At 39.5% G+C, this 27,375-nt stretch overlaps 1 protein-coding gene across 8 annotated transcripts in view; it reads right to left on the bottom strand.

Annotated features, from left to right (window-relative positions):
- LOC143963677 (CD276 antigen homolog) overlaps nucleotides 1-27,375 on the bottom strand; it is a 132,619-nt gene that overhangs the window by 62,745 nt on the left and 42,499 nt on the right. For 6 of the 8 annotated variants that reach the window (XM_077473390.1, XM_077473389.1, XM_077473386.1 and 3 more), the window contains 2 exons: nucleotides 25,393-25,501; nucleotides 20,882-23,066 (listed from right to left, as the gene is read on the bottom strand). In XM_077473390.1, the coding sequence (XP_077329516.1) occupies nucleotides 25,404-25,501 (98 nt within the window). In that variant the 3' untranslated portion in view covers nucleotides 20,882-23,066; nucleotides 25,393-25,403. Of the gene's footprint in view, nucleotides 1-20,881; nucleotides 23,067-25,392; nucleotides 25,502-27,375 lie in introns of those variants that run through there. The other 2 variants (XM_077473387.1, XM_077473388.1) reach the window with 1 other exon arrangement.

Raw genomic sequence — 27,375 nt, 5'->3', positions numbered from 1 at the left:
AACATGTAACATATTCCAAAAAGTGAACTTATCCTTTAATGGTGCTGGAGGCTTCTTGTCAGCCTCCCATGCTAGTTTTTTTTTCTTGTTTTTTTTTTTCCATTTTTGGAGGAATGTCAAGTTCTTGGTAATGTCACTATCTTGCCATATTTTCTCCACTTGTTGATTACTATATTCACTGTGTTCCATAGTATATATAATGCGTTGAAATGTATTTGTGCCTTTTCTTGACTGATACCTTTCAACAATGAGATACCTTTGATGGTTCGTAAGCTCTTTGCGGACTATGGCTTTTGTTGTTATAGGCAACTGAGTACATTTCGGAAAAATCTTACTAGAACAGCTGAACTGTCTAAAGGCTTAACACTGTACACACAATAAGAAGTGTTAAATTTCGTCCAATGAACCATTTGCCGATTTTCTGATTGTTAGTATAGTGCTTTCAACAGCCAATTTCAAATTTTCATATAGCAAAAACTGAATGTGCAGGCTATAAAATTTTAATTGTATGTGAACATAAAGTCAGATTTTCAATTGATTAGTACTTTTTTCATCCGAAAAAAAATTGTAAGAGCAAGACTACGCATGCTTGGAAACAAAAGAATACATACAAAACAATTCAACACATTACATCACTTCTGAAGTTGAATTCTGTCGTACAAGAATTTTTGTATGTTGAGTAACCTCTTCACTTTCGATATGAGATTAGCATGCAACAAAAAGCGGATGAACATTTGTTTGAAAATCTGATTGGGTGAGGCTTTAATCAGTGTCACTTTCACTGATAGCTGGTGTGCGCTGACTACTATTTAACATCAGTTTGAATGTGATTGGTTGTGATTCGAATGATGTGGTTAATTCTGAACACGGCCACTTTCCTAATTATATGAGGGAGTGTACACTTATGCAACCATATTATCATAATTTTTTTTTTTTTTATAATTTTATTTTTTTTTTTTGCCACTAAACAACAACTTCAGTTTGTTTTTAATTAAATTGCACAGATTATAGATGGAACAACATTTTTGAAGTGATTTATCTTGGTCTCTTTTTTCACATCTCAAAAACCTGGAGTGTTTATAGGGGTGTGTATAATTTTTTGCTTCTACTATATATGCACATACTCTAGTACCATCTGTATTAGACACAAATTCAATTTGCATTATATATTAGAATTTGGAGAGTAAACCAGAGCAACAAAAATGACAGGCATGGAAAGAACTCCAAGCAGCTGGGTCTCCTGGTAAGAAAAGACTATGGGGCCACAATGCTAATGTATGTTAAAGGCCCTTTAAAGATAAATTAAATTAATCTGTTAATGATCAGTTATTTGAAAACCAAATATAAACTATAATTTTGTTCCAACGATATGCAGGATCTGTTCTGTGACTTATCATTACTAATAGGCAAGGAATGCTCATTAGTCTAAACCATGCATTTCTAATCTGTTTAGATAGTTTATGCATAACTTAAGTACCTATGAAATATGCAATACCGTATTACACAAACCATGAAATGTAATCTTCTTAGGGACAGAAGAAACGTTGGCTAAGGTCAATTCTCAATATATTTTGGTAAGGTTAATAGAAGGTAAACTGAAATGTGATGCTCAAATTAAATATTATCTATGAGGCAGCTCTTGTATAATGAATGTGTACAGATAGATTAATTTTGTGTAAATTAAAGTTGTAGGAATGCCATGAATATTTGAAAAGCAAATTTGAAGTGAGAGAGGACCAGTAATGTCTCCTTTATGAAAACTGAAACATTTATTGATCTGTTTGAAGGGTAAGATAATCCTGATCATAATGCGGCCATACATGTACATCCATTTTGGGTCAAATACAGAAGTAAGGAATTCTAATTTAGGAAACAAAGAATCATGTAAGGTAAAAGCAAGCATTACAGGAAGTTTATGTTCCGGCAATCCATACATCTAAACAGTGTAAAAATCATGCAAGAACCTGAACCTTTAAAAGCAAGTCTTCAATGTAAACTTTCTTATTTTAGTCCTTATGGGAGTAGATTTACATTTGTAGCTGTAGATTTACATTGATGGTCATTGTGCAACCTGAAATATTTGTAGTCAGTAGTATTTACATTTAAATAATTGGATACTCTAATGTATAGTATAGGGAGAGCTGGAGAGCTGTACCTCTATAATGATATACCCATGCGCTGCTAAATATATAAAAAAATATTTGTGTGCATGCTTAGAACTGCCGCAACCACTCCCCTAGTGTACTCAATAACTCTAAAACAAATAGAAATAAAAAGAAAAAGTGGTGTGCTGGTTGTTTAGGCTGGGTTAGCACTATTGAGAGTTGGATGTTTGTTTTTCACCGCATCCAATTCGCATGTCAAGAGATTGTGACCGACTATAAATGGCGGCGGTTCACACATCTCCGGAGCGGCTCCGGTACGAATTGCACAGGAGTCCTGCGCATCTTATGGTCCATTTCAAATCTAAATTCAGCTAAAAATTCAGACTGAAATCGGACCGGAAACAGTGAACAGGGACGCACCGGACCAGTGCTGTGAGCTGCTCCGTGCTGCAGTGTGAACTGAGCCTTGAACATACACAATAATGTGCACAAAAAAAAAAAAAAATGAAGTGATAAGTAGATAATAAACATTAGAAAAAAACTTTGATTCAAAATTCATCCAGTGAACAAAGTGCTCTCAAATTAGTAAGTGTAAATAATATAGTATCAGTGCTCCAATAAGTCTTCACATGGAATAGGGTGAATATCCATACAGTGCTTTAACCACAAATCACCTTTTCGTGCAATGCTCACTCACCTTAAAACCCTGACCAAACCCAACCCGACCCTGACCATAAAGATCTGTAAATGCAGATAGTATTAATGGCTTTATTGAGCCACCATGTGGCCCTTTATATCAACTTACATAGTTACATAGTAGGTGAGGTTGAAAAAAGACACAAGTCCATCAAGTCCATCCTATGTGTGTGATTATATGCCAGTATTACATTGTATATACCTGTATGTTGTGGTCGTTCAGGTGCTTATCTAATAGTTTCTTGAAATTAAATATTATCTATGAGGCAGTTCTTGTATAATGAATGTGTACAGATAGATTAATTCTGTGTAAATTAAAGTTGTAGGAATGCCATGAATATTTGAAAAGCATATTTGAAGTGAGAGAGGACCAGTAATGTCTCCTTTATGAAAATTGAAACATTTATTGATCTGTTTGAAGGGTAAGATAATCTTGATCCTAAAGCAGCCATACATGTACATCCATTTTGGGTCAAATACAGAAGTAAGGAATTTTAATAAGTCTACACTTCAAGTGGATATGAATAGGGCAAATATCCAAACAGTGCTTTAACCACAAATCACCTTTGCGTGCAATGCTCACTCACTTTAAAACCCTGACCAACCCTGACCCTGACCATAAAGGTCTGTAAATGCAGATTGTATTAATGGCTTTATTGAGCCACCATGTGGCTCTTTATATCAACTTACATAGTTAAATAGTTTCATAGTATGTGAGGTTGAAAAAAAATGCAAGTCCATCAAGTCCAACCTATGTGTTTGATTATATGTATTAAATTGTATATCCCTGTATGTTGCGGTCATTCAGGGGCTTATCTAATAGTTAGATAAGCTGGTCTTACAGTAAAGAACCCTCTACATAGTTTAAGGTTAAACCTCTTTTCTTCTTAATTTAATGAGTGGCCATGAGTCTTGTTAAACTCCCTTCTGCAAAAAGGTTTTATCCTTATTGTGGGGTCACCAGTACGGTATTTATAAATTGAAATCATATCCCTTCTCAAGCGTCTCTTCTCCAGAGAGAATAAGTTGAGTTCTCGCAACTTTTCCTCATAACTAATATCCTCCAGACCCTTTATTAGCTTTGTTGCCCTTCTTTGTACTCACTCCATTTCCAGTACATTCTTCCTGAGGATTGGTGCCCAGAACTGGACAGCATACTCTAGGTGAGGCCAGACCAGAGTCTTGTAGAGCGGAAGAATTAGCGTTTGCTTTGTTAGCAGCAGCTTGGCATTGCATGCCACTGCTAAGCCTATCATGTACTAGGACCCCCAGGTCCTTTTCCATCCTAGATTCCCCCAGAGGTTCTCCCCCCAGTGTCTAGATTGCATTCATGTTTTTGCTACAGAAATGCATGAGGAAGTCATTACGACGAAACATGTCGGGGGCGTAGCTACAGGACAATCAATTGCACTGACATGAGACTTCTCTACTAAGAAGCTACACTGCGGCCGAAAAGCAGCGACCGAGGATTGGGTGAGAGATTACGCTTGAGCACACACTTCTGGTCCGCCGAGGCCGCAGTACATCACTGAACCATTGGCTGTTGTTTGCTGTGTGTTACACTTAAAGGCTTTTTTCTACTATGTGAAATATGAGTGCAATCATTGGAGTGTTGGTGTGATTTAATAAACTGGTTTTAACGTTATCACGCTATGTGAAGAACTTTTTTACTTTCTTTACATATGGAGTCACTTTGCTGAGTTAACACGTGGATCAAGTGGATGTTCGTCTCTTACCCCAGGTGTGGGTGTAATAGTGTAGAAGCCAAACACGAGAGTGGGAGGCATTGCAAGTCGGTGAGTGTGCTCTTCAGAGGGAGAGGTGTCTCAAGCATGCGGTGTGGTGGAAGATTCAAGAATTTGAGTGTCTGGATCATACTACCAATTTAGGACTGTTTTATCTTTTGAATTTTGTCACTTATCACTGGGTGCTTTTGCTTTTTTATCATATTTATTTTTGTGATTCATTACATTAGCGCTACTAGTTTTACTTATTGATATTTCATCTATTGGTTTAATTACAGTTTACACATTTTCATATTTAAGTAGCAGCTTCACTTATATCACTTATTTTTACTTGGCGCAGTGGGGTATAAAATATAGAGAATGGATTCATAAGTATAGTTTTACATATATATTTTTTACCAACGGTACACTACCCAAATGCATTATTTAAATTTTTTCTACATTGAACCTCATTTGCCATGTAGTTTCCAACCCCATTAATTTGTTCAGATCTTTTTGCAAGGTTTCCACATCCATCGGATAAGTTATTGCCCTGCTTAGCTTAGTATCGTCCGCAAATACAGAGATTGAACTGTTTACCCCATCCTCCAGGTCGTTTATGAAAAAATTAAACAGGATTGGTCCCAGCACAGAACCCTGGGCGACAGCACTACCCACCCCTGACCATTCCTGAGTACTCCCCTTTTATAACCACCCTCTGAACTCGACCTTGAAGACAGTTTTAAATCCATGTACTCACCTATATGGTCCATGCTAACGGACCTTATTTTGTACAGTAAACCTTTATGGGGGACTGGTCAAATGCTTTAGCAAAATCTAGATACACCACGTCTACGGGCCTTCCTTTATATAGATTGCATCATCCCCTCCAAGTGTTTACATACTATTGATGTTAGGCTAACTGGTCTGTAATTCCCAGGGATGTATTTTGGGCCCTTTCTAAATATTGGTGCTAAATTGGCTTTTCTCCAATCATTTGGTACCATGCCAGTCAGTAGACTGTCAGTAAAAATTAGGAACAATGGTCTGGCAATTACTTGACTGAGTTCCCTAAGTACTCTCAGGTACAAGCCATCTGGTCCCAGTGATTTATTAATGTTAAGTTTCCCAAGTCTAATTTTAATTCTGTTCTCTGTTAACCATGGAGGTGCTTTCTGTGATGTGTCATGAGGATAAATACAGCAGTTTTGGTTACTGAAGCCCCCCCAATTCCCTTGTGAAGACTGAGGAGAAGAATAAATTCAATATCTTTACCATCTCCCCATCCTTTGTAACCAGATGTCAGTCCTCCTTCTTTATGGGGCCAATATGGTCTGTCCTCTCTTTTTTACTGTTTACATACTTAAAGAATTTATAGGAAATTGTGAAGCGATGCCCTATACCAAAAAATCGAATTATGTGCATGCAGTATTATCACATTATGTGCAGCAATAATGCTAAAACATAAAGAAATGGAACGGTAAAAATATTTTGTAGAATGTTGATGAGTAAGAATGAGCGAGTGTGTCTGGGTTCAGGTCATGGGGTGTTTGCGAAACCATGAAGTCCAGAAATTTGAAAACCTAAAGCCTATGAGAGATGAATATTTAAAATAATTTATGACCATTTTCAAGGTTAATATGCAAAGGACTGCAAAAAAGGCATAAAAAGCTAGGCACTGACATTAGGTTCATGTACCAGTGCAAAAAACAATAAATGGCATAAAGTGGGGGGATTGTCTATTTTTTTGTGACTTTGTAAGCAATATAGGAAAAACACCAATCCTTTAAATGATATGCCAGGGAGATGCCTTAAAGACAAATGTGGTTATACGTAACAGTACAATTCTCAGGGACAGAGACACTGTATTCCGGCATAGCATATTTTGCATGTAATTGATGTTCTACTGTTACATTACTGCTTGGCTTGAATAAATAAGCAGCACCCCAATCAGTTTTATTACAACTTGAAAAAAAATGCTTTTTTAGCCAGTTTTGGAACCTGATCTAAAAAAAAATATAGGAAAGTTTTCTCTTAAAGATAAAGCTAAAGGCCTCAACTTTGTAAAAATGAGCCAGTGGTACAACAATGTAATAGTATCAGTTGAAAACTTCTTTTTTCTCAGTACCACACTGCATTGTTCTAAAAGTATAATAAAATGTGAAAATAAAGTGTGCAAAAACACTTCAAAACCACAATTCCACATTCCCCAAAACCCACTCCCATCCCTGATTTCCTGATTGTTCTCAAAACATTCAAAATATAGACTTAAAGTGGTTGTAAACCCTTACAAACCACTTTGACCTACAGGTAAGCCTAGATTAAGGCTTACCTGTAGGTCCAAGAAATATCTCCTAAACCTACACGGTTTAGGAGATATTTGCCGAAAGACAGGCACCACTGTCTACAGCGCATGTGCCGTAGACAGCGGTGTGCAGGCGTACTGGGCGCGCCACAGTTAACGGCGATATGCCGCGAGTGGCGGCTCCCGTGTGCATGCGCGGGAGTGACGTCATCGCGCTCTGACAAATGACAGCGCCGGAGCAGCGAGACCCACCAAGAATATGGAGGCTCTGGACTACAGGGGACAGCAGTGACTTCGCTGGCTCTTGTGTCAGGCAAGTGACACATAATGGACTACTATGCGATGCATAGTAGTCCATTATGCTTTACCTTTGCAGGGAATCAAATAGGAAGTAAACCCATCAGGGTTTACTTCCTCTTTAAGGTATGTGTTTGATAGTATAGCACTGACCCCCTAAAGAGATGCTAGAATGTTTAGATTTCTCCTGTTGTGCCTGTGAGTAACATACCCTGTAACCTGGCTTGATAATGTAAGCACACATTAATGCCAATTAATAAGTTCTTCTCACTTTAGTCTTTTTACCTTTTATTGCAGAACTTAATGACAGGAGAGATGATCAGGAGTGTGGGATAACCAAAAATTGCAGCAAAATCGAGGGGTACGCTAACGTGCCAAGTAACAGCAGTGGCCCTTTAGGCATCTTGGTAAAAGCTTCAGATATAATAGCAGCCAGGGAAATATTTAATAACAGTCACAGTCTTTCTTAAATTGCAGTGGAGGTCTCTCTAATCAATTTGACTTGACCCTCTCACCCTCTTGACCCTAATCAATCTTTCTCTGGACCCTCTGTCCATCAATAGCTTCTATCCAGCTCCTCTGCAACACTCTTCAGCAAGAAGATTCCTTGTAAGCCCAACATTCATCAGAAAATTATTCCAACTTTAGTTCATGCATTTGAGCCTTCAGCAGATGCCTCAAACTGAAGCAAGGCCAAATTAGCTCTCCTTTACATAGGCATCCTCCAAAGGAGAGGCCTCCAGGGAAGGAGAGCTCTAGAAAGGTACTCCCAAACATATATCATCTCCTCCAGTCATACCTCTAAATACAGCTCATCAGGGATTGTCTGGGTCAGATAAATATTTATAAACCAAGGAGTTGGTCCTTCTACACTGCTTATTGGAGCCTACTGCCACGAACTGGAGGAACCCATCTACCCCACCCCACCCCAGGGCCTTTTTTAGTGCATCTGTTGCTGAGCCCATCATTCTGGTATGCATATTCTACCTGCAGTGTATCAACCATGGAAAAAGTACCAGCCATTTGTGTACCGCTTGCATGAGAAAACACATGACTCTGCACTACAAAGCTTGTTAGGAGAAGCACATCCATGAGACAAGTTGGCAGCAGAAAGCATTCACTCCTCCTCAGGGGTGCATAGCCCCCTCTAAATCCTCAAAAAGGTGATCTAGGAGTCCCTAGTCATATCAACGTGAAATACCAAAGACTAAAATTCTAGTTATGGACTCAACCAGATGTAGCAAGGGTCTTCACTCTATTTATATATAAATCTCAATAGTCAAAGCATTGTATTAATCCACCTTATTGTACTCAAATGTTAAAATCCAGTTTCTAAAACACCTCCACTATACTCAAATGAATGCCCCTGTGGATAAATAAAGTGGATATAAAAAGTATACACACCCCTGTTAAAATGTCAGGTTTCTGTGATGTAAAAAAATGAGACAGATAAATCATTTCAGAGCCTTTTCACCTTTAATGCGACCTATAAACTGTACAACTCAGTTGAACAACAAACTGAATTTTATTAGGTAGAGGGAAGTAAAAATAAAAAAATAAAATAATATAGTTGTATAAGTGTGCACACCCTTACCCTAATACTTTGTTGAAGCACCTTTTGATTTTATTACAGCACTCAGTCTTTTTGGGTATGAGTCTATCAACATGGCACATCTTGACTTGGCAATATTTGCCCATTCTTCTTTGCAAAAATATTACAAATCTTGTCAGATCAGAGGCATTTTAAATGATGGCAGATGTGTACTGGCTCCTATTTAACATGAGTTTAAATGTGTTTGCTTAATTCTGAACACAGCTACAGCCCTAGTTATAAGAGGGTGTACACACTTATGCAACCACGTTATTTTATTTTTTTATTTTTAATTCCACCCCCTAAAAGATTTAAGTTTGTTTTTCAACTGAGATGTACAGTTTATAGGTCACCTTAAAGATGGAAACAGTTCATTTTTTTACATCAGAAATAAATAAATGCTCATGGTAGTTTCGTTTGTCGTATCATGGCATTGATAGTTTGGACACAAAGCATGTAATGTCTATACAGGGATTGACGTCCATTTGGCCCCACAAAGCTTAGACATGCGTTAACCACAAAAGTAAAAGATGAAAATCACTGTTATGCACAAAAAACATATAGTGTGGTCTAGAAAGGGGCTCAATGAAGGGGGGAGGGGGGCATACAAATGTTGATCTACCTCCCCGCACACTATAGTAGGATGGTAAACAGTAAAATCTATATTTCAAGAAGTTGCAAATCCTTCATGCAAATGATGTAGGTCGTATATATAGGTTGACAGCAGATGAACAGTAGCATGGTCCAGGGGAGGATTTCAATATTCATAAAGCTTTCATCGCCTTGCTATACTTAGACTATATTTATGCATGTATGTGCAAGTAAATAGTGTGTCAAAGTCCTTGATGTTAGAACACAGATTACATTTGTAAATCCTGTGGTCGGTAAATGTAGAAGAGTGGTCCAGAGGAGGGTTCCAGACATGGAAATATTCTCTACCTCTCAGACGCCCTTAAAAAGTCACCATATATCCATGAATGACCAACAGAATGTGTAAATGCAAGTGTGCAAATACTGGACATACATAAACTTCAGCAAAAAAAACTGTTCCATTGAATTCATATATTCAGGCATCACCAAGTAAAAAACAGTCCTGAGTTTGCATAATGGATATGTCCCAGTGATTAATATACCTATCCCTCAGCCATGCATGCGTACATGACATAATCACTGGGTCATCTGAGTTGAAAGTGGGGGAGGAAAGATCATCAACCTGACCTGTTTTGACGGTTCTACCAGCTGCCTCAGAGGTATGGCTCCTATGTTTGGCATGTATCCTATCTGGTCTTAAAATAGCCACCTGGTCTCCTCTGCACATGTGCTCCATGTCCTGATGTCACATGCCCTAAACCGTGTGCTCAGACTGAATGGTACATGGATGTGGCGGCACCAAAAAGTACCTAAAGGTAATTGCTGTTTTCGCCATCTATTGGACAGAATGGGGTAAGACCACCAAAATGCAATGCAATGATACGAAATGCATAGTCATGTTATGTGATAGTCATGTTAAAATATAGTTAACACACATGTTGAGGGCCTACAGACCACCCACTAAACAAAATATCTTGTGGGTGCATGCCAAAATAACATTAAAAAACAATTAGTATCTGTATCTATACAAAAAAGAAAAAATAGACAATGCCTTGGCTTATCATATTTCCGGTATTTAAAAAATACCCCCTTAAAAAGAATGTGTCCTACTTTTCTCTCTTAGAGACCCAATCCAAAAATTATAATGAAGAAGAAAAAAAAGGGGGAAAGGAGGGGAGTAATGTTACCCCATGGTGTACTTGAGTGTCAAATCACAGTTACTTCCACACAAAGGGGGCAAATCTAAGACTGTTGTTCAATCCAGGTGATCTGGTCACCTCAAGTTCCCAGATCCATCCAGTTTCATGTTTAGTACTAACTTGTTGAAGTCACCCCTCCCTATTGCTCTGGGGGGACGACTTCCACGATCCAACACTTAAGGGATCTAGGGGGGTCACTATTGTGTTCTCGCTAGGGGAAAATTTGTATGATATGTGGGGATCTAATATAAGTGATCCTGAAACCTTTTTCGTATCTTCCATGTCATCTTGCCGATGTAAAATGACCCATAGGAACAAATAAAAATATGGACCACCCCCATAGTATTACAGTCACCCCTTAAAGTAGTTGTAAAGCCAACAATTAGAATGTCATAGAAGGTTTAAAAGCTGGTAATACTAATATAGTGGTCCTTGCTGGGCAATTTTTGCTATAAATTGACAATGCTCTGCCCCTATCTACAACAACATCCTGCACATTTCCCAGGATTATTCCAGTTTTTACAAAAAAGGCTTTAAAAAATTGCAGCAAGCAACAAATAGGAAATATGCCCTGCCAAAACATGAATAAAGCCGGAGAGCAGTGAAGGGCATGTGAAATCAGGCACAGGCTGTGAAATTGTAGCCAGAAAAAATTAGAAAATATTCAATTTTAAAGCAGTTCTGCACTGCTGAGAATATTTTTTTTTTTTTTTTATGGTTATGCTTTAACATTGATGTTTTTATATAAAAAGGCTTACTTGTCTTAGTTTTCTGACTGCTGCATGTCCGTTTTTGTACAAAATGTTCGTTGTCATTTTTATTGTGGACAAGTGAAGCCCACAAGCAAAACTTCCTCCTTATTTCCTGGGTTTCTAACCAGCATTCTTTGCCGGTTCTCGCACATGCTCTGTAGCTACAGAGCAGAGCTGTGTCATGTTTACCTGTTTGCCCTGGAGAACAATGGCGAAATTCAAATCGCCCTCCAAACGTGGCCAGCGTGGTGACGTCCCGTCCTCGAAATCTCGTGAGATTTCGGCTGTATTAGCCGCAATGTCTCCTGGGATTACTTGGACGAGATCCCAGGAGACAGTGCGGGGTTCAGCAGGAAGTGATGCTGATCCCCGCAAGAGACCGCCCATCGCCGCAGGGGATGAAAATCAAATATTACTAATTACATAAGGTAGGTTAATCAAAAAAAATAAAACTGTAGCATTATCAAATGTACGGTCTAGAGGGAACAGAATGGGAAAATGTTATTAATATGTGTGCAGAACCGCTTTAAAAACACACTTTCAGCCTATTATGACTGTAGAGTGCACATGGAATGTCTGCAAAAAAGCTGCATGATGCACGTCAACACTCAGCAGCATTAAAGTGAAACTAAATTTTCTCAATCAACATTAACCATTTGTAATCTTTATGCTGCCAGCATTAGTAAGAAGATAGGAGTATATTTTATTTACTTGTTTTAACTTTTTTTCTAGATTTCTTCAGCTGCCTCCTGGTTTATGGCCTGGCCAAAATGATGCCATACAATGTATTCCAGGAGTCTTCATGAGCATTTTTTTCTTTCAACCAGAGGAGGGGCTTTCTCAGCTAAATACACTCTCCTGCCAGCATGCCTGAGCTGAAAGCAGATGGATTCCAGGAATTAAAGTGTTACTAAACGCACAACAGTAAAATCAGTCTGTATATGCAGTAAAGCATGCTTATTATACTCACTGTGGAATCTAGGGGGTTAATCCTTTGCATTGTGTAAAACAGTTGTATGATTCTGTCTTCTGTAAACCCTTCCCTTTTTTCACAGTCTCCTAAAAATCTCCTGGTAGAACTGAGCCTTAGGGGACTAGCTGCACATGCTCAGCTTGGTGTGTAGTTTTTTTTTTTTCTTGGGAGAGTACATGTGATCAGCACAAGACCAATAAGCACTGTCCAGACAGAGGGTCAGGGGTCCTGCAGCTGCATGAGACAATCGGGAGAGAATGAAAAATCCTCCTACAAGCTTTGACCAGCGCTCTGTTTGACACTGATAGAAATCACAAGACTGCGCTAACTTCTGATGAGAAAAGGTATTTAGCAGTTTATATTTACTAAAACTATTGCATTTCCATGTTCTGTGCACTGTGGTAGGCCAGATATGGTGAATGCAGGGTCCTTGGTTTAGTAACGCTTTAAATGCTACATTAATCATCTGCCCTTATTCAAGATGGCCACAGCTAGAAATGCTAGAAGGGTGCATTTCAAAGTGATTTCCCAACAATATAAAACATGAAAACATGAATAGATGGGTGAATTTGTTTTGGATATTAAAAATAAATTAAATAGCATTTTTCAGAGCGTGTTCCTTTAAATTTTATCACTAATGTGTTGTTCTGCAGTAAAGATCCTGGAACTAATCTTTTGCATGTCATGTTTAACAATTGATAGATCCAGTCTGACTGATTCAATCTGTGTGGTCAGTGTGGACTGGCACTGATGGATAGCTTCCATGACATGTTTTAGAGTGAGCTCCTCTTCGCCTCCATTGTCCCCTCCCTCTCCCCCAGGGGCTATAACTGACTGTGAAGGCCCCCCATGCTCACTGTCGTCTGATTCCTCCACTGCTGGGGCTGCAGGTGAGGCTGACAAATGTGGGCTCTGTGGGGATTCAGCAAATTTCTCCCTGATAGTGGTGGGTGGCTTGTGTTTTTTAGTAGTGACAGCCATCTTTTGTGTGAGGGCTCAAGAGTGGGACTTACCGGCTTGGTGCTGTTTGCCTTTCAGCGGCTTCTTGCAGGAGGAAGAGGAGCCAGCGCCATCTTTGGATCTCCCCACAGTCTGTGATAGAGGCCGTTCATTGGCTGTTTTCAGCCCCCCGCCGGTCTGTGTTGGACCAGGCTCCAGGCAGTGCCGTACGTGTTCCCGATCCTTTGGTATGGTAAGATGGGGTGAATACTGTCCATATGCTGTTCAGGATCACTTGGTGCCGGAGGAGCTTGTGAACCTCGCTGCCTACATGTCTGCCGCTGGTCACGCCCCTCACGTTACTGCAAGTTTAATGCCATATAGTTCTATGTGTCACTGTAGTTTGGCGCATTATATTGCAGTATATTATAGTGTATCCGTGGAGTGTGTCTGTGTAGTGTGAGTACTCAAATTAAAGTGCACCAAACACCACTCTACATTGATTAAAGTGCATCTATGTACAGATTTCCACTTCTTCTTTACATTTGCTTATAAGCACCGCCCCCTCCCTCCCAATAATGTCCCTTGGCATTGTAAGAGGGCCAGCAAATGTGTCCACAGGCAAAGGTGAAAGTGGTGGTCAGTCCTCAGGCAGGGCATCATTTCTTCTGTTTAGTGAGTTTGCCCATGCTATCTAGCCACAGCATGCAGAGGAGGTGGTGGACTGGCTTATTAAACCTTTCTCATCCTCCTCATCCTCTGTCACGCAAGCAGAGATAAGTGTGCGGTCCCCTGCAGTTACCAGAGTGGATAAACCTGCCTCCTTGTCCACATCTATTCCTGCCATAGTCCCAACATCAGCCATGGAGGAGTCAGCTGAGTTATTTGACCACAGCATCAGCTGCTCCTTAATGATGCCCAGCCATTACTGGAATCAGATGTTGGTTCTGAGGTTCTGAGGTTGAGGATGACAGGAATATGAGAGAGGGGAGAACACTAGTCGACAAATTGGCATTCATGGTCCAATGTATTGCCAAGTTGTCTCCAGTGGTAATGATGATGACGGAAGAGATGGAGATGATGAAGATGATGAGGTCACTGATGTGACTTGGGTGCCAGATAGCGCAGAGGAGCAAACTGAAGGTGAGGGGTCACAACCCCAAGGAGGCCGACATCAAGAAAGAGTATCTCCTGATCCACTCCCCAAAGCTCAGCTGTCTGGGCCTTTTTCAGCACATCTGCAGCAGATTGCACTGTTTCTTTCTGCAAACTGTGTCTCAGGCACATCAAACATGACAAAAACGCCAACCATTTGGGTACCACATGCTTAACAAGGCATTTAACAACCAACCACTCAGCCCATTGGCAAGAGCACCTAAAAGCGACACAAAAGCGACACAAAAGGGGCAAAAATCTGTCCCTCCTCCTTACCCACTTCAGTCTGCCCCTGCTATACCAAGTCATTACCACTCAGCAGCCTCCACTGACAGGGATGATGGTATAGCACAGGGTGTGCCAGGTCCTAGCAGCACATCTGCCAGTAGCACACCACCAGCTTCAGACTGTAGCCAGTAAATTTCTCTGCCCCATCTGCTGCAGCGGAAAAAAAATACAGTGCCTGCCACCCACATGCCCAGCATCTAAATGCAAGCTTCTCAAAGCTGTTGGCTCTCCAACTTCTGCCTTTCAGCCTGGTGGATTCTGCCCCCTTCCGTGAATTCGCACAATGTGCTGTACCACAATGGCAGGTTCCCAGTCGCTACTACTTTTCACGTTATGCCTTTCCATCTCTCTACCCTCACGTGGAAGGGAATTTTCTGGCATCGTTGGGCAAGGCAATCAGCTGTAAAATCCACCTTACTGCTGACACGTGGTCCAGTATGCATGGCTGGGGACGATATATTTAGTTCACAGCACACTGGGGAATGCAGCTTGCAACTCAAAAGGATTCAGGACAGGGCTCGGTGCTGCAGCTTGTTGAGCCCCCACCTCTCCATACAGCTGGTGGTGATGATGCCAGACCTGTGAGCTCTACCCCCTCCTCCACCACCTCCATGCCCTCCTCTGCAGAATTGTCCTATGAACATCAGGTGCCCCCTAAGCATTCAAAGGGCTATTCCCAGAGTCAGCATAAAAGGTGCCATGCAGTGTTTGAGCTGGTGTGTTTAGGGGACAGGAACCACACCAGAGCTGAGATTCTTGCAGCTCTGCATGGAAAGGCCCAGATGATGAAGGCCTAAGGCTGAAACACATCAGCATTTTTGGATGATGTTATTGCTGTAATGCTTAAATAAATATTTTCTATGGGGAAGCTGCCAAGTTGCCAGCCTGTACTTTCTATTAATCTTTTCTGAGCTTAATCAGCCAGAGCACCAACTACTCTACACACCAACTATACTATATAGCGTTTGAGCTTGTGTGAGTTTTTCTCTCACAGGTAGTTCACACCATGCCACCTGGAGCCAGAAATGGAGGTGGGCGACAATGGTTCAAACCTCCTGTCACATGTCACATGGCACATGTCCTCAATTTGGTGGTGCAGCGTTTCCTAAATATGTACCCAGGGTTGCAAGATGTGCTAAAGCTGACCAGAAGAATCTGAAGCCTTTTCAGGCAGTCATACACAGCCAGTACTTGGTTGGCTGAAATTCAGTGAGAAATCCACCTGCCCATACATCACCTGATTTGTGACATGCCCACCAGGTGGCACTCGACATTTTTGTCAATGCTGCAGCGGCTATACATGCAGCAGAGGGCCGTCAACGAGTACCTGTGTGAATATGGCGCAATGACAGGCTCAGTCTGCCTCAGCTTTTTTTCCCCACGTCAATTGCTGATCATTAAGGATGCATGCACTGTATTGTCACCATTTAAGGAGGCCACAGGGATGGTAAGCCATGACAGTGCATGCATCAGTGACACAATCCCCGTTTTTTTCTCTGCATGGCATTATGGACAGGGCACTGGAGGCAGAGCAGCAGGAGGAAGAGGAGGACTTCCTTTCCTCTCAAGGCCCACTTTATCCAGACACCATCATTCCTATGTCACAGAACACACAGGAGGAGAGAGGGGAGGAGGATGGGGAGGAGGATTCTGGCACTTTCATAGGCTTCAAAGAAGAGGAAAATATGCATCAAACTGTAAGCAATGGCTTTCCAACCCCAGGACCCTTGGGAGTGGTAAGAGGCTGGGAGGAGGAGGATCTTCCAGATGCTATCATCCTCATTGACCCCGAGGAGTCTACTTTTCAAGCATGGGCAACCTCATGCTTCAAAGTCTGCGAAAGGACCCAAGAATACGTGGCATAAAGGAGAAGGATGACCCTCCTTGTCCACCGTTATAAGGGGAAGGTCTCAGAACTCATCCCGTTCCCACAGAGAGTGAAAAAGATAAAATCTCTTGAGGACATATTAAAGAGAATTTTATTGAAAGTTTTTCCTGATTCCAGTAGGTCACAGTGTCGTGGAAAACTTAGTTTTGAGTCTTCTGTTGGTCAAGAGAGGAACGTTGGAGAAGGCATCCGCCTAAGTGAGGCATTTCAGAATTTTTTTAGTCCTCGCCACACAGGGCTGTAAGCTTCCACATCCCATCTGCAGCGTCTGCATCACAGTGTGTATGATTACCTCTGGACCAATTCTTGCTTTCATTAAGATTATCTCTATAGGGCTACGGTGGGAAGGTGCCACTGACACCCAAAGATCAATTTTTACGCACACGTTACTTCTATCCAAAGTCAAAGTGACACCAGAATGGATCCAAAAAATCTCTAATCTTGTTCTCAGTGCACTACATTGTGGCCTCATCATACACACTGGCTCCCCAGCTGTTGCTGAGCAAAATAAAGGCTGCTTGCAGGGAACATTTAATTTGTTTTGGCTTTATAAATGCAATTATTGCTGCAGCAGATTCTAGATATGGTACAGATCTGCCACTTTACAGATCTGCCACTTTACAGGTAAACTAAGGGGACCCATCAGACACTATATTGGAAGGAATTTTTTCGTATTTATGCTTTCACTTTAAAAATCAAAAAATCACTGCTCATTTTAAAATGACATTTTTCACAAACTTTTTTTTATTAATACATGTCCCCCAGGGCAGGACCCGGACCCCTATAACCATTGAATGCCCAATTACTTGCATATAAGCCTTCAAAGTGAGCACTTTTGATTTTTGACGTTCGGGTCCCATTGACTCTAATGGGGTTCGTTATTTGGGTCCGAACTTTCACGGTGTTCGAAAGTTCTAGTGTGAACCGAACAGAGGTCTATTTGGTCCATCCCTAATCCCAATTAAGCACATTGTCAATATGGATGCTGGGAACTCTGCCATTATATAGTGAGGCATTGGCACATAACAAAGCCTCCATTATTGGCCATTCTCAACCATCTGACCTAAGTTTAGATTCCAGAAAGTGGATTATTGGTAGTTGGTTTCTATGACCATAAACAGCTACACTTGTTCACAATGTCCACAAAATGCTTTCAACGCAAACCCAACCTTGACTTAAACGCTAAGCTCATCCCTACTGATGAGAGATAAAACCTGGAAGGGCAAATTATATGGAGGTTAAACTTTATCTTTAAAGCATAATTCCACTTTTGTTGAGAAAAAAACATTCCCCTCTGGGTGATCTATGTACATTGCAAGGATTTTAACAAACTTTTTTGCAGATTCCAACTTTTTGTTATTCTGAAGAAATCACTGTTTGTTCCTCTGTGCCCCTGTGAGGAGTGAGTCTAATGGGAGTGATTTCATAATTATCAATCAGCTGTGCACTTGTGGAGCACTAATGAGGAAAGCTGCTGGGTCTACATGCCTTCAGCATTTTTTTATTGACAGTATTTCACCAAAAATAACATTTTTGTTACAGGGGATGCCTGAAATCTGACTTGTATCTTAGTGCAGACTTCTGGGAAAATCAGTAAACCAATCACACAAGCAAGAAATTATTTTTCTGGGGTACATTCTGTTTACCAAACACCTCCAAAAATTACAAAATTACAGAACTGCAGATTGAAAAGGAAAGGTAATTTTTAATAACATTCAATTACAATATGACTTGTGTCGCAATTGTTTACGCTATTTTTTTTTTCTTTATTTGCTATTCTCTTCCCCACAAAAGGGGAGTTACCCTTTAAATATATGTGACCATTTGAATCCCGCTTTCTTCTGTGTATTTTTTTTTCTAATCACTTTGAAGTAAACCTATAAGTACCTTAATATAGACACAAATGTTTTTTTCATTTTTTTTTTTTTAACAGCAAAAACTATGGGGCTTTCAATCTGATCTTGGATTCCTACATAGTGAGCCACCAAACTGAGACAAGCATGCTCCAGTGAAGGCTAAAAAGTCAGGATCAGAATGGCAGCCCTGGAGCCTGCACCTTTACAAACAAATGTGAAATAGCAGACTTCTTGTTTTTTTGCCATCACAAGTTTCCTGTACATGCAATGATTTCCTGTATAAATTTCAAAGTCCTTCCTTAGCAATACAATGACAATGCTTTTTAAACACAATAAATGTTGCATATCAAGCCTTCTCCTGCAGGATGTAAATGATTTTAGTAATTATTTTCCTACAACTGGTTCAGTTTATGTCTTAATGACTTGCAAATTGCATAGCATCAGAACAGCGTGAATTAATAAATTTGGAATATAATAAAAAAGCCCCATTGTGTCTTTATTAAATATGCTAATGATTACTTTTTTTTTTCTTTTTTTCCACAATAAAGATTTTCTTTTTAATGATTCACTGTACAAAAGAACCACAAATAAATTACAAAATCTCCTCTAAAGTATCTAAAAACCCAAGAAAGAGCATGTATCATGTAGCACTAAGCAAAAATGATTTACTTAGTACTGATACTGTACATGAGTGAAGGTGGTATGCAGATATTACAATTATCATAAATCAAACTGATAGAAATTGGATCCTGTCATCCTGCACAAAATGTAATAATGTTTCATCGCCATCTAATGTATTTCTCTAAATTCCATAGCTGCGGCAGAAATATCATCAAAGCAGCTATTTGGTTACCACTATGGCCCTGACTCCTGAGCAGGCATCAACTTTAGTTCTTGATGTACTTATAGAGCCTACTATCATTAATCTTTACATAAATAAAGCTTATACTATACAGTCACATAGGTTAGAGTCTAGGAGGGCATTTTTAAGCCACAGAGCAATAACCATTTTGTATATGTTTTATTATTTTATTTATATATTTGTATGTACAGCATGATTGGATCAAAAAATATCGCCACCTTGTATTACTTCCACAGATCTATGCGCAATCAACAGTACCAAGACACATGAAGCAACAGAATAATGGTGGCCCGGGGGGGGGGGGGGCATATCATCTAAACTTGGTCCTTTTTCTTAGTGACTGAGTAGCATATGCATTGCCAAGAGGCAAACAGCACCAGCAGTGCATACTGCCTGTCCAGGACCAATGACATTTCTAAAGTTTTATGCTGATTTAGCCTCCTTCCATTGAACCAGGCTGTTGAGGGGTGGGAAGGATTGCTATGAGATTCACAGGCTGATGGTTGCAAACTTGCTATGTATGCATGTGTTAATATGCAGTTTGAAATTGGAACACTTTAAATTATTATTTGAATATTAAAGTGGTTTTAAACCTCAGACATGAAATATGAACAAAGTATGTTACTGGTCAGATCCCCAGGTGAAAACAGAGAGAAAAAGCCTAAAAAAAATAATACTAATGCAGCCACCACATTAATGATTTATGTATTTGTGTTTTTGGGTTTAATATACTTTAAATAGGTGATACCACTCTCAGCTCTGAATAAATTATATTTAAACATGCCAAAAGGTGCTTATTTTTGTAAATAGCAAGATACAAGCAGTATAGGCCTCAAAGATACTCAGTCGTAGTCATCAAACATGTCAAGGGAAAGAGCTTTCCCTGCTAGTCATATCTTCATCGAAAATAAAAGTGGTTTCCCCTCTACCCTTAATTATGTATGATTTTATAGGTTCTCCTGCAGCTGTTTATGGGCTTATTGAAAAATCCCTATTAAAAGTAAAAGGCCAAATGTTCACAAGCATGCTTGCTCACATTTTATGGTTTCTACCTTTCTTAACGTTACATAGATGGTAGCAGGAAAGGCACATAAGTTCATTGTTTGATATTGATCATACACCAGCAAAGTTGATGGGTCAACTACTGCATAATGCCGCGTACACACGAGCGGATTGTATGGCGTACTTAGTCCGTCATACAATCCGACGGACAATCCGTCGTAGTTTCCACTGAACGGACTTGACCACACACGGATACACAAACAGTCCGTCGAAAGCTTGCGCGATGACGTGTACAGCACGTACGACGGGACTAGAAATAGGAAGTCCAAGACACAGCAAAGCACCCTTCCGCCGTGTAAATCCTTTCTGGGCATGCGCCATTCTTAGTCTGTCGAACTAGCATACTGACGACCGTATTGTCCGCTGAAACCAAAGTACGACGGACAGATTTTTTGAAAAACCGAAATTCTTAGTACTCCGGAATGCACGCTGAAAAAGTCCGCTGAAGCCCACACACGAGCGGATTGTCCGCTGAAATGTGTTTCAACGGACTAAGTACGTCAAACAGTTCGACCGTGTGTACGCGGCAATAGCGTTAAAGTTTGATATATATATATATATATATATATATATATATATGAGAAAAAAGTCTGGAGGATTGCCCTTTAAAACTTTGTTTATTTGTTTAAAGATTTATAAAGTTACATCTCAAAAAGTGTTCAAAAAGATTTCCTTCAGGCTTACATGCTTACTTCCTTGCTCAGATCAGAACACATCTAACATTTTGATCAAAAACATTGCAATTTAAACATTTTTCCAAAAAAGTCACATATGGAATCAATCTATAGTTAATTGCTTATTAGTACAATTATATTCCTTCATTTGTCATTTCACACCACTGATACAGAATGGTTAACCATGTCTTTAATTCACCTCCCCCCAGTCAAGACCAATCGTTATTACTGTACATTGGACAATGTATGATCAATCTGGAATGAGCAGCAGAAGATGACTGTGGAAAAACATATATACGATCATTAAACACCACAAAGCCCTTGTACACACGGAGATTTCCACAACCAAATCCATCGGATTTTGCCCGTCGGATTTTGTCCGTCGGATCTTGTCCGAAACTGTTGCATACACACGGTCGGACAAAGTTGGCGAAAAAATCCGATCTTTCAGAATGTGATGACGTAATTTTGTTACGATGGGACTACATTCAGGCTAGTAGCCAATAGCTTTGATGTAGGAATTTGATCTGAGCATGCGTGGCACTTAGTCCGATCAAAATTCTCTACACATGATATGTCCGATCCGCCCAGTTGGTTGGGAAATATTTCCAACATGTTGGAAAATTGGGTCCGACGGATATTCCGACGGAATCAGTCCGATGCATACCACACACAGTCGGATTATCCGACGACACGGTCCGATAGGACACATTCCGACGGATTCTCCGACCGTGTGTACAAGGGCATACAGGCACTGAGATTGGTTGGCGATTTGAGGAAAGCTTCAACTCTATGTTTTGGACTGGTAAACTGTTGATTGGAGATCCAAGGCTGTTTCACATAGACGGACAATTTAAACCCATCTCGGATTGGGAAAAACTACCTGCGAGATCAACATCTAGTAAGTAACCGAGAAAAATCCCTTCTTTTGTATTGCTGAGAGGATATACCTGCAAGCTGTGGGAACCTTGGCATACGGTTCCTTGGATGATAGCAGTGTTTTTTGTTCTAACTATTGTCATATATAAACAGTAGAGATCCCGATGATTCATATAAACCATCCAGTGCCTGCTTTCATTCATTCAGTTTTATGCAACTAACTAGAAATCAATTACGGATAATTACATCTTGTTGTCTATATATTTTCTTTTCCCCTTCTCTGGAATATCGGAGGACTATCAAAAGGAAGAATGTAAAGAGAATATCAAACATAGTATAAGAATGACTATTTCTGGTTTTGTGCATAATTTTTTTATTTTTTTATTTCCAGCTGGAGATATTTATCATCATTTTTTTTTCTTGACGAATGAGGGCCGGTTCACACAGGGGGCGATGCGAGGCGACACCGACTTGCCTCGCCGCGACCTGCCGCGACCTCAGCGGCGACTTGCAAATGACTTCTGTGTAGAAGTCAATGCAAGTCGCCCCGAGGTCGCCCAAAAGTAGTACAGGAACCTTTTTTCTGAGTCGGAGCGACTCGAGTCGCTCCTCTCAGAGCGGTTCCATTGTGCAGAACGGGGGCGACTTGTCAGATCGCGGCACGGCAAGTCGTGTCGCCTCGTGTCGCCCCCTGTGTGAACCGGCCCTGACTGACTGACAGATTGTATATTTATGATTGCAATTTCTGGGCCATCTCGGAAGGGAATAGCGTATATTTATTTCCATGGCATGGAATTACGCTGTTGTCTCTAGAAATTGTCCAGGTCAGCTCTCACCATAGGTAGGCTGGGGGTATGTTTAGGTGCAAAATAGGGGATGTCATATGTTAGGGGAGGGTGGGAATCAACCACTGCATCAAAATACCCCTCTCCTTTGAGAGGGGGAATATTTGTAATGTATCTTTCTATAGGTATGGTTTATTGGGGAATTGGTTAGTATATAATTTTTGTATAGGGATTTTTTGTATAGGAACTTTCTATATGGGGCTAGTATTGGAGATTGAGGGGTTTTATATGCTTTTTTGTATTCTCTGCTATTTATAGCTAATAAATGTATGTAGTTTAACTCTTTAGGGTGTGTGTTAGTATCATATCTTTTTTTCTTTTTTCTTTTGGGTAACCATGTAGAAACTCATCTCATTATTCACTTAGGAACCATCACATTGTTATTCTGTTGAAAAAAATATATATAAAGACATTATAATCTAAATATTCAAGAGGATACACCTAATTAATTATATATAAAATATATATATATATATATATATATATATATATATATATATATATATATATATATATATATATATATGTGTGTGTACTATAAATCACATAAACAAATAAAGATACAGATCTGTATTTAAACCTTTTGGAGTAATAGTATTAAGAAAATGTATCCAATGAGCCTCACATTTTCTTAGATCACCTCCTCTTCTATTTTTATTAATGCTTTCTAACACCATATATTTTAACTGGGAAGTTGTATGCCCCTTCTCTATAAAGTGTCTAGCTAGTGATAATTGTATTCATTTATTTCCGATTGAGTATTTGTGTCTGGCTATATGATCTTTAACTTTTTGGGTTGTTTCTCCAATATATAATAATCCACATGGACATTTTATGGCATAGATCACGTATAATCATTGGCAGGTGTAGTGGCCCTTAATTGGAATATTAAAGCCTTTATGTGAGTGCGATATACTTTTTCCCTTTATCATAGACGTGCATTGGTTGCATGATAGATATGGAAATGATCCCAAATTTTTTGGTCCCAAAAAAGTTATTTTGGGAATGGGGGGGGGGGGGATTGATTGGCTCTTACTAATCAATCTTTCAGAGTCCTACCCTTTCTAAATGAAGGCAATGGAAAATTCCAAAATTCTTCTATAGAGGGATAACTTTCCAGTGTTTCTTAAGTATATTAAAAACAATATGGGAAAACGGATTTAATTGTGTAACAGATGGCATCCTCTTGATGTGTTTTTTATTTGTTCCAATCTTATTTCAATTTTAACGTTTCTTTATTATTGATGCTTCTGGATAATTTCTGTTAATTCATTTAGTTTCCATTTCTTTCAATCTTTCTTCACGACATTGCGGATCGCTAACTATTCTCAAAACTCTCTTTAGTTAGCTCTTAGGAATAGAGTTAAATACAGATTGAGGATGAAAGCTGTCAAAATGTAACAGTTGGTTGCAATTTCTACTATTGACATAGAGATCACTTTCAATTTTCATCTAGTTGATTTTCAACATGGTGTCCAGAAAGGGAATTTCGGTCCCGCTGTACACCATATTGAACTTCAAACCAGGAATAAGATAATTAAGATATTGATCAAATCATAATAGGGTTCCAATGTTGCCACCCCACACTGCAAACACATTGTCCACAAATCTATACCATCCCTGGCAATGTTCCAGGAAGATTTTATTATTATATATAAAGGACATTTCGATCATATTCATGAATGTGTTTGCTTTATGTAGTGAGTTTCCTTGAGGAGAAAATAATACTCCTCAAGGACAATTTTTAGTAGATCCAACAAAAAGTTAATTTGTTGACTACTGTAGCAATCTGATTGCTTCAAAAGTCATTCACAGGCTTCAATACCCAATTCATGGGAAATAGTAGTATAGAGACTGGATACGTCCCATGTGACTAGGATGGAATCAGATGACAATTTAATCCCTTCAATCTTATCAAGAAAATCTGTATTGTCCCGTATAAATGATTTGGTATTTATTAATAATGGAGTTATACATTTATCAAGATATTGTGCCAATGGGGTTGTCACTGATTCCATCCCAGAAACTATGGGACGTCCCGGTGGGTTGATAGGATCCTTGTGTATTTTAGGAAAAATATATATCACAGGAGTAATAGATGTTTGCATAATAAGAATTTATATGTTTCATAAATGATTTTATCTTTGAATGCTAATGTCAGAACTTTTTAAATCGTGGTTTGCACTTTAAATACCATATCAGAGTCCAGTTGTCTATATGTGCCGACATCTGTTAGTTGTTTCAACACTTCTAGTTCATACTTAGAGGTGTCCATAATCACAATGGCTCCTCCCTTGTCAGCCGGTTTGATAGTTATATCACGCCAAGCTGACAAGGAAGTTAATGCCGCAAATTCTTCTCGACTTAAATTGTTCCGTCTATGGTCAATCTTACTCTTGTCATCTATAAATTATTTCACCTCATTATTAACTCTATCAATGAACACCTCAACAGCCGAACAGGATGTGGGAGGTACCTTGGTACTTTTTTTACTTTAAATCTAAATTTCTTATAGATAATAGTAAAATTCCTTTATTCAAAATAGCTGGCTGACATGCAAAATATGCTTTGAACCTTAATTGCCTAAAAAAACAATAAAGGTCCTGTTTTAAAACAAAGTCATTCATTTTCTTTTTTGGACAGAATCCTAATCCCTTATTCAAAACCCGTGTCTCAGTCCCAGTTAAAGAAATAAAATAAATATTATATACCACGTTGTTGTTCAGCGTCTCTGGCGTTTTTTTCGTTTTGTAGTCACTCCTCTGGCTGTGTCTTTTCTTATGTCTCTTGCCTCCTCTCCTAGTGCGGAATCGGTTGTTGCTGGAGGTAAAAAAGATGTAGTTGGTACATTTGCTGATGACCCAGTAGAGGCAATATATCTATATATATATATATATATATATATATATACACACACACACACACACACATATATACACACACACACTATATTAGACCACAGAAACTTTCTGCCCTCAGATACTCAGCAGTGCCATCAATTGTTAATGACACCCTCACGCATCTACTGACATGTGCGGTGCAACTGTGACTTTGAAAAAGGGTATGGGACTTTCTTCAGCATTTCTAGCGCATAGAGCATCCCATTGAAATTAATGGGCTGCCCTAAAAGCTACCATGTTTAACCACCCTGTCAGTACACCTTTGCATCCTAAAACTCCTACTAACCTCTGCACCCCAAAGCTCCCCTATCCACTCCAATCCTCCACCCCTTTAACTCTACCTGCTCTCTAACTCTCTGCTCATCTTTGCACCCACCTTCCTTACCTCTATACATCCCTTCCTTTCTTACCTGTGTACCCCTAACTGTAATTCCTTCTCTGCCTACTTCTGCACACCCCACACTACCCCCCTTCCCCCCACCAATTTGCTTACCTTTGCAGAACAGGCAGATGTTAAGCTTAATGACCACAGTTGCAGGCAGGACTTTCAGGCATGCCTCTTTATCTTCCTAGTGAGCAGCTTTCAGTATAGGTGATGGTGGATATGACCTCAGGGGGGCATGATATACATATGAATGCTGCCTTTATTTACATATCAATGCCACCGTCCTCCACTATTTACATGTCCCATACACAATACGGCAGAGTTGGGCACCATTAGTAGCAGAACTTCACACTGAGATATTGGGACACAGCACAGGACTAAAACTTCAAGGGACAAGGGAATTTAAACCAGGATAGTTGGAAAGTATGAGGCAGCTGCTTTGGGCCCCACAACAATGACAGGGCCCAGGGCAGCTTCCCCCTTTGCCCTGCCTCAAAAGACGGCCCTGTACATATTGTAAACCACATATGCACAGAGATATATATAAAAACTATTGATTCATTATTATACAAAAGAGATCAAAAAGCTGGGAGATCACACATATTGTAAACACATATGCACAGAGATATACATACAATCTAATGATTCATTAGTATACAAAAGAAATCACTAAGCTGGATAAAATCAACCCCTAATGCATCATTAAAGCCAAAAACTCATCAAATGAAGTTTAATGAATCTGCACCCTAACACAACTGTATTATGTCCATGTAAAGATTTAATGTACATACAAAAGTATACAGTGCCTTCAAAAAGTAATCATACTCCTTGAAATTTTCCACATTTTGTCATGTTACAACCAAAAACATAAATGTATTTTATTCAGATTTTATGTGATAGACCAACACAAATTGGCACATAATTGTGAAGTGGTAGGAAAATGATAAATGGTTTTCTAAATTCTTTACAAATAAATATCTGAAAAGTGTGGCGTGCATTTGTATTCAGCCCCCTTTACTCTGATACCTCTAACTAAAATCTAGTGGAACCAATTACCTTCAGAAGTCACCTAATTAGGAAATAGAGTCCACCTGTGTGTAATTTAATCTCAGTATAAATACAGCTGTTCTGTGCAGCCCTCAGAGGTTTGTTAGAGAACATTAGTGAACAAACAACATCATGAAGGCCAAGGAACACAACAGACAAAAATCACCCCGCCGTCTGGCGGCGGCAATCTTTATGGTTAGATGCGCTGTATACTCTGCAATGTTTACATAGTATCCATCAAATGTGAGTGTATTTTACTTTGTTTTAATAAATATTGGCGTTTAGATGTTTGTGCAATAAGCATTCTTCCTGTGCCTTTATATTTTTATGATTACTGAGCTACCGTGTGTATATTGGATTAT

This window comes from Lithobates pipiens, unplaced genomic scaffold, assembly GCF_037356315.1.
Source record: "Lithobates pipiens isolate NorthernLeopardFrog02 unplaced genomic scaffold, aLitPip1_a1.2 Scaffold_8, whole genome shotgun sequence".
NCBI classification, from domain to species: domain Eukaryota; kingdom Metazoa; phylum Chordata; class Amphibia; order Anura; family Ranidae; genus Lithobates; species Lithobates pipiens.
Note: the sequence above shows the minus strand (reverse complement) of the source record. Positions and strands in the feature narration are given on the sequence as shown.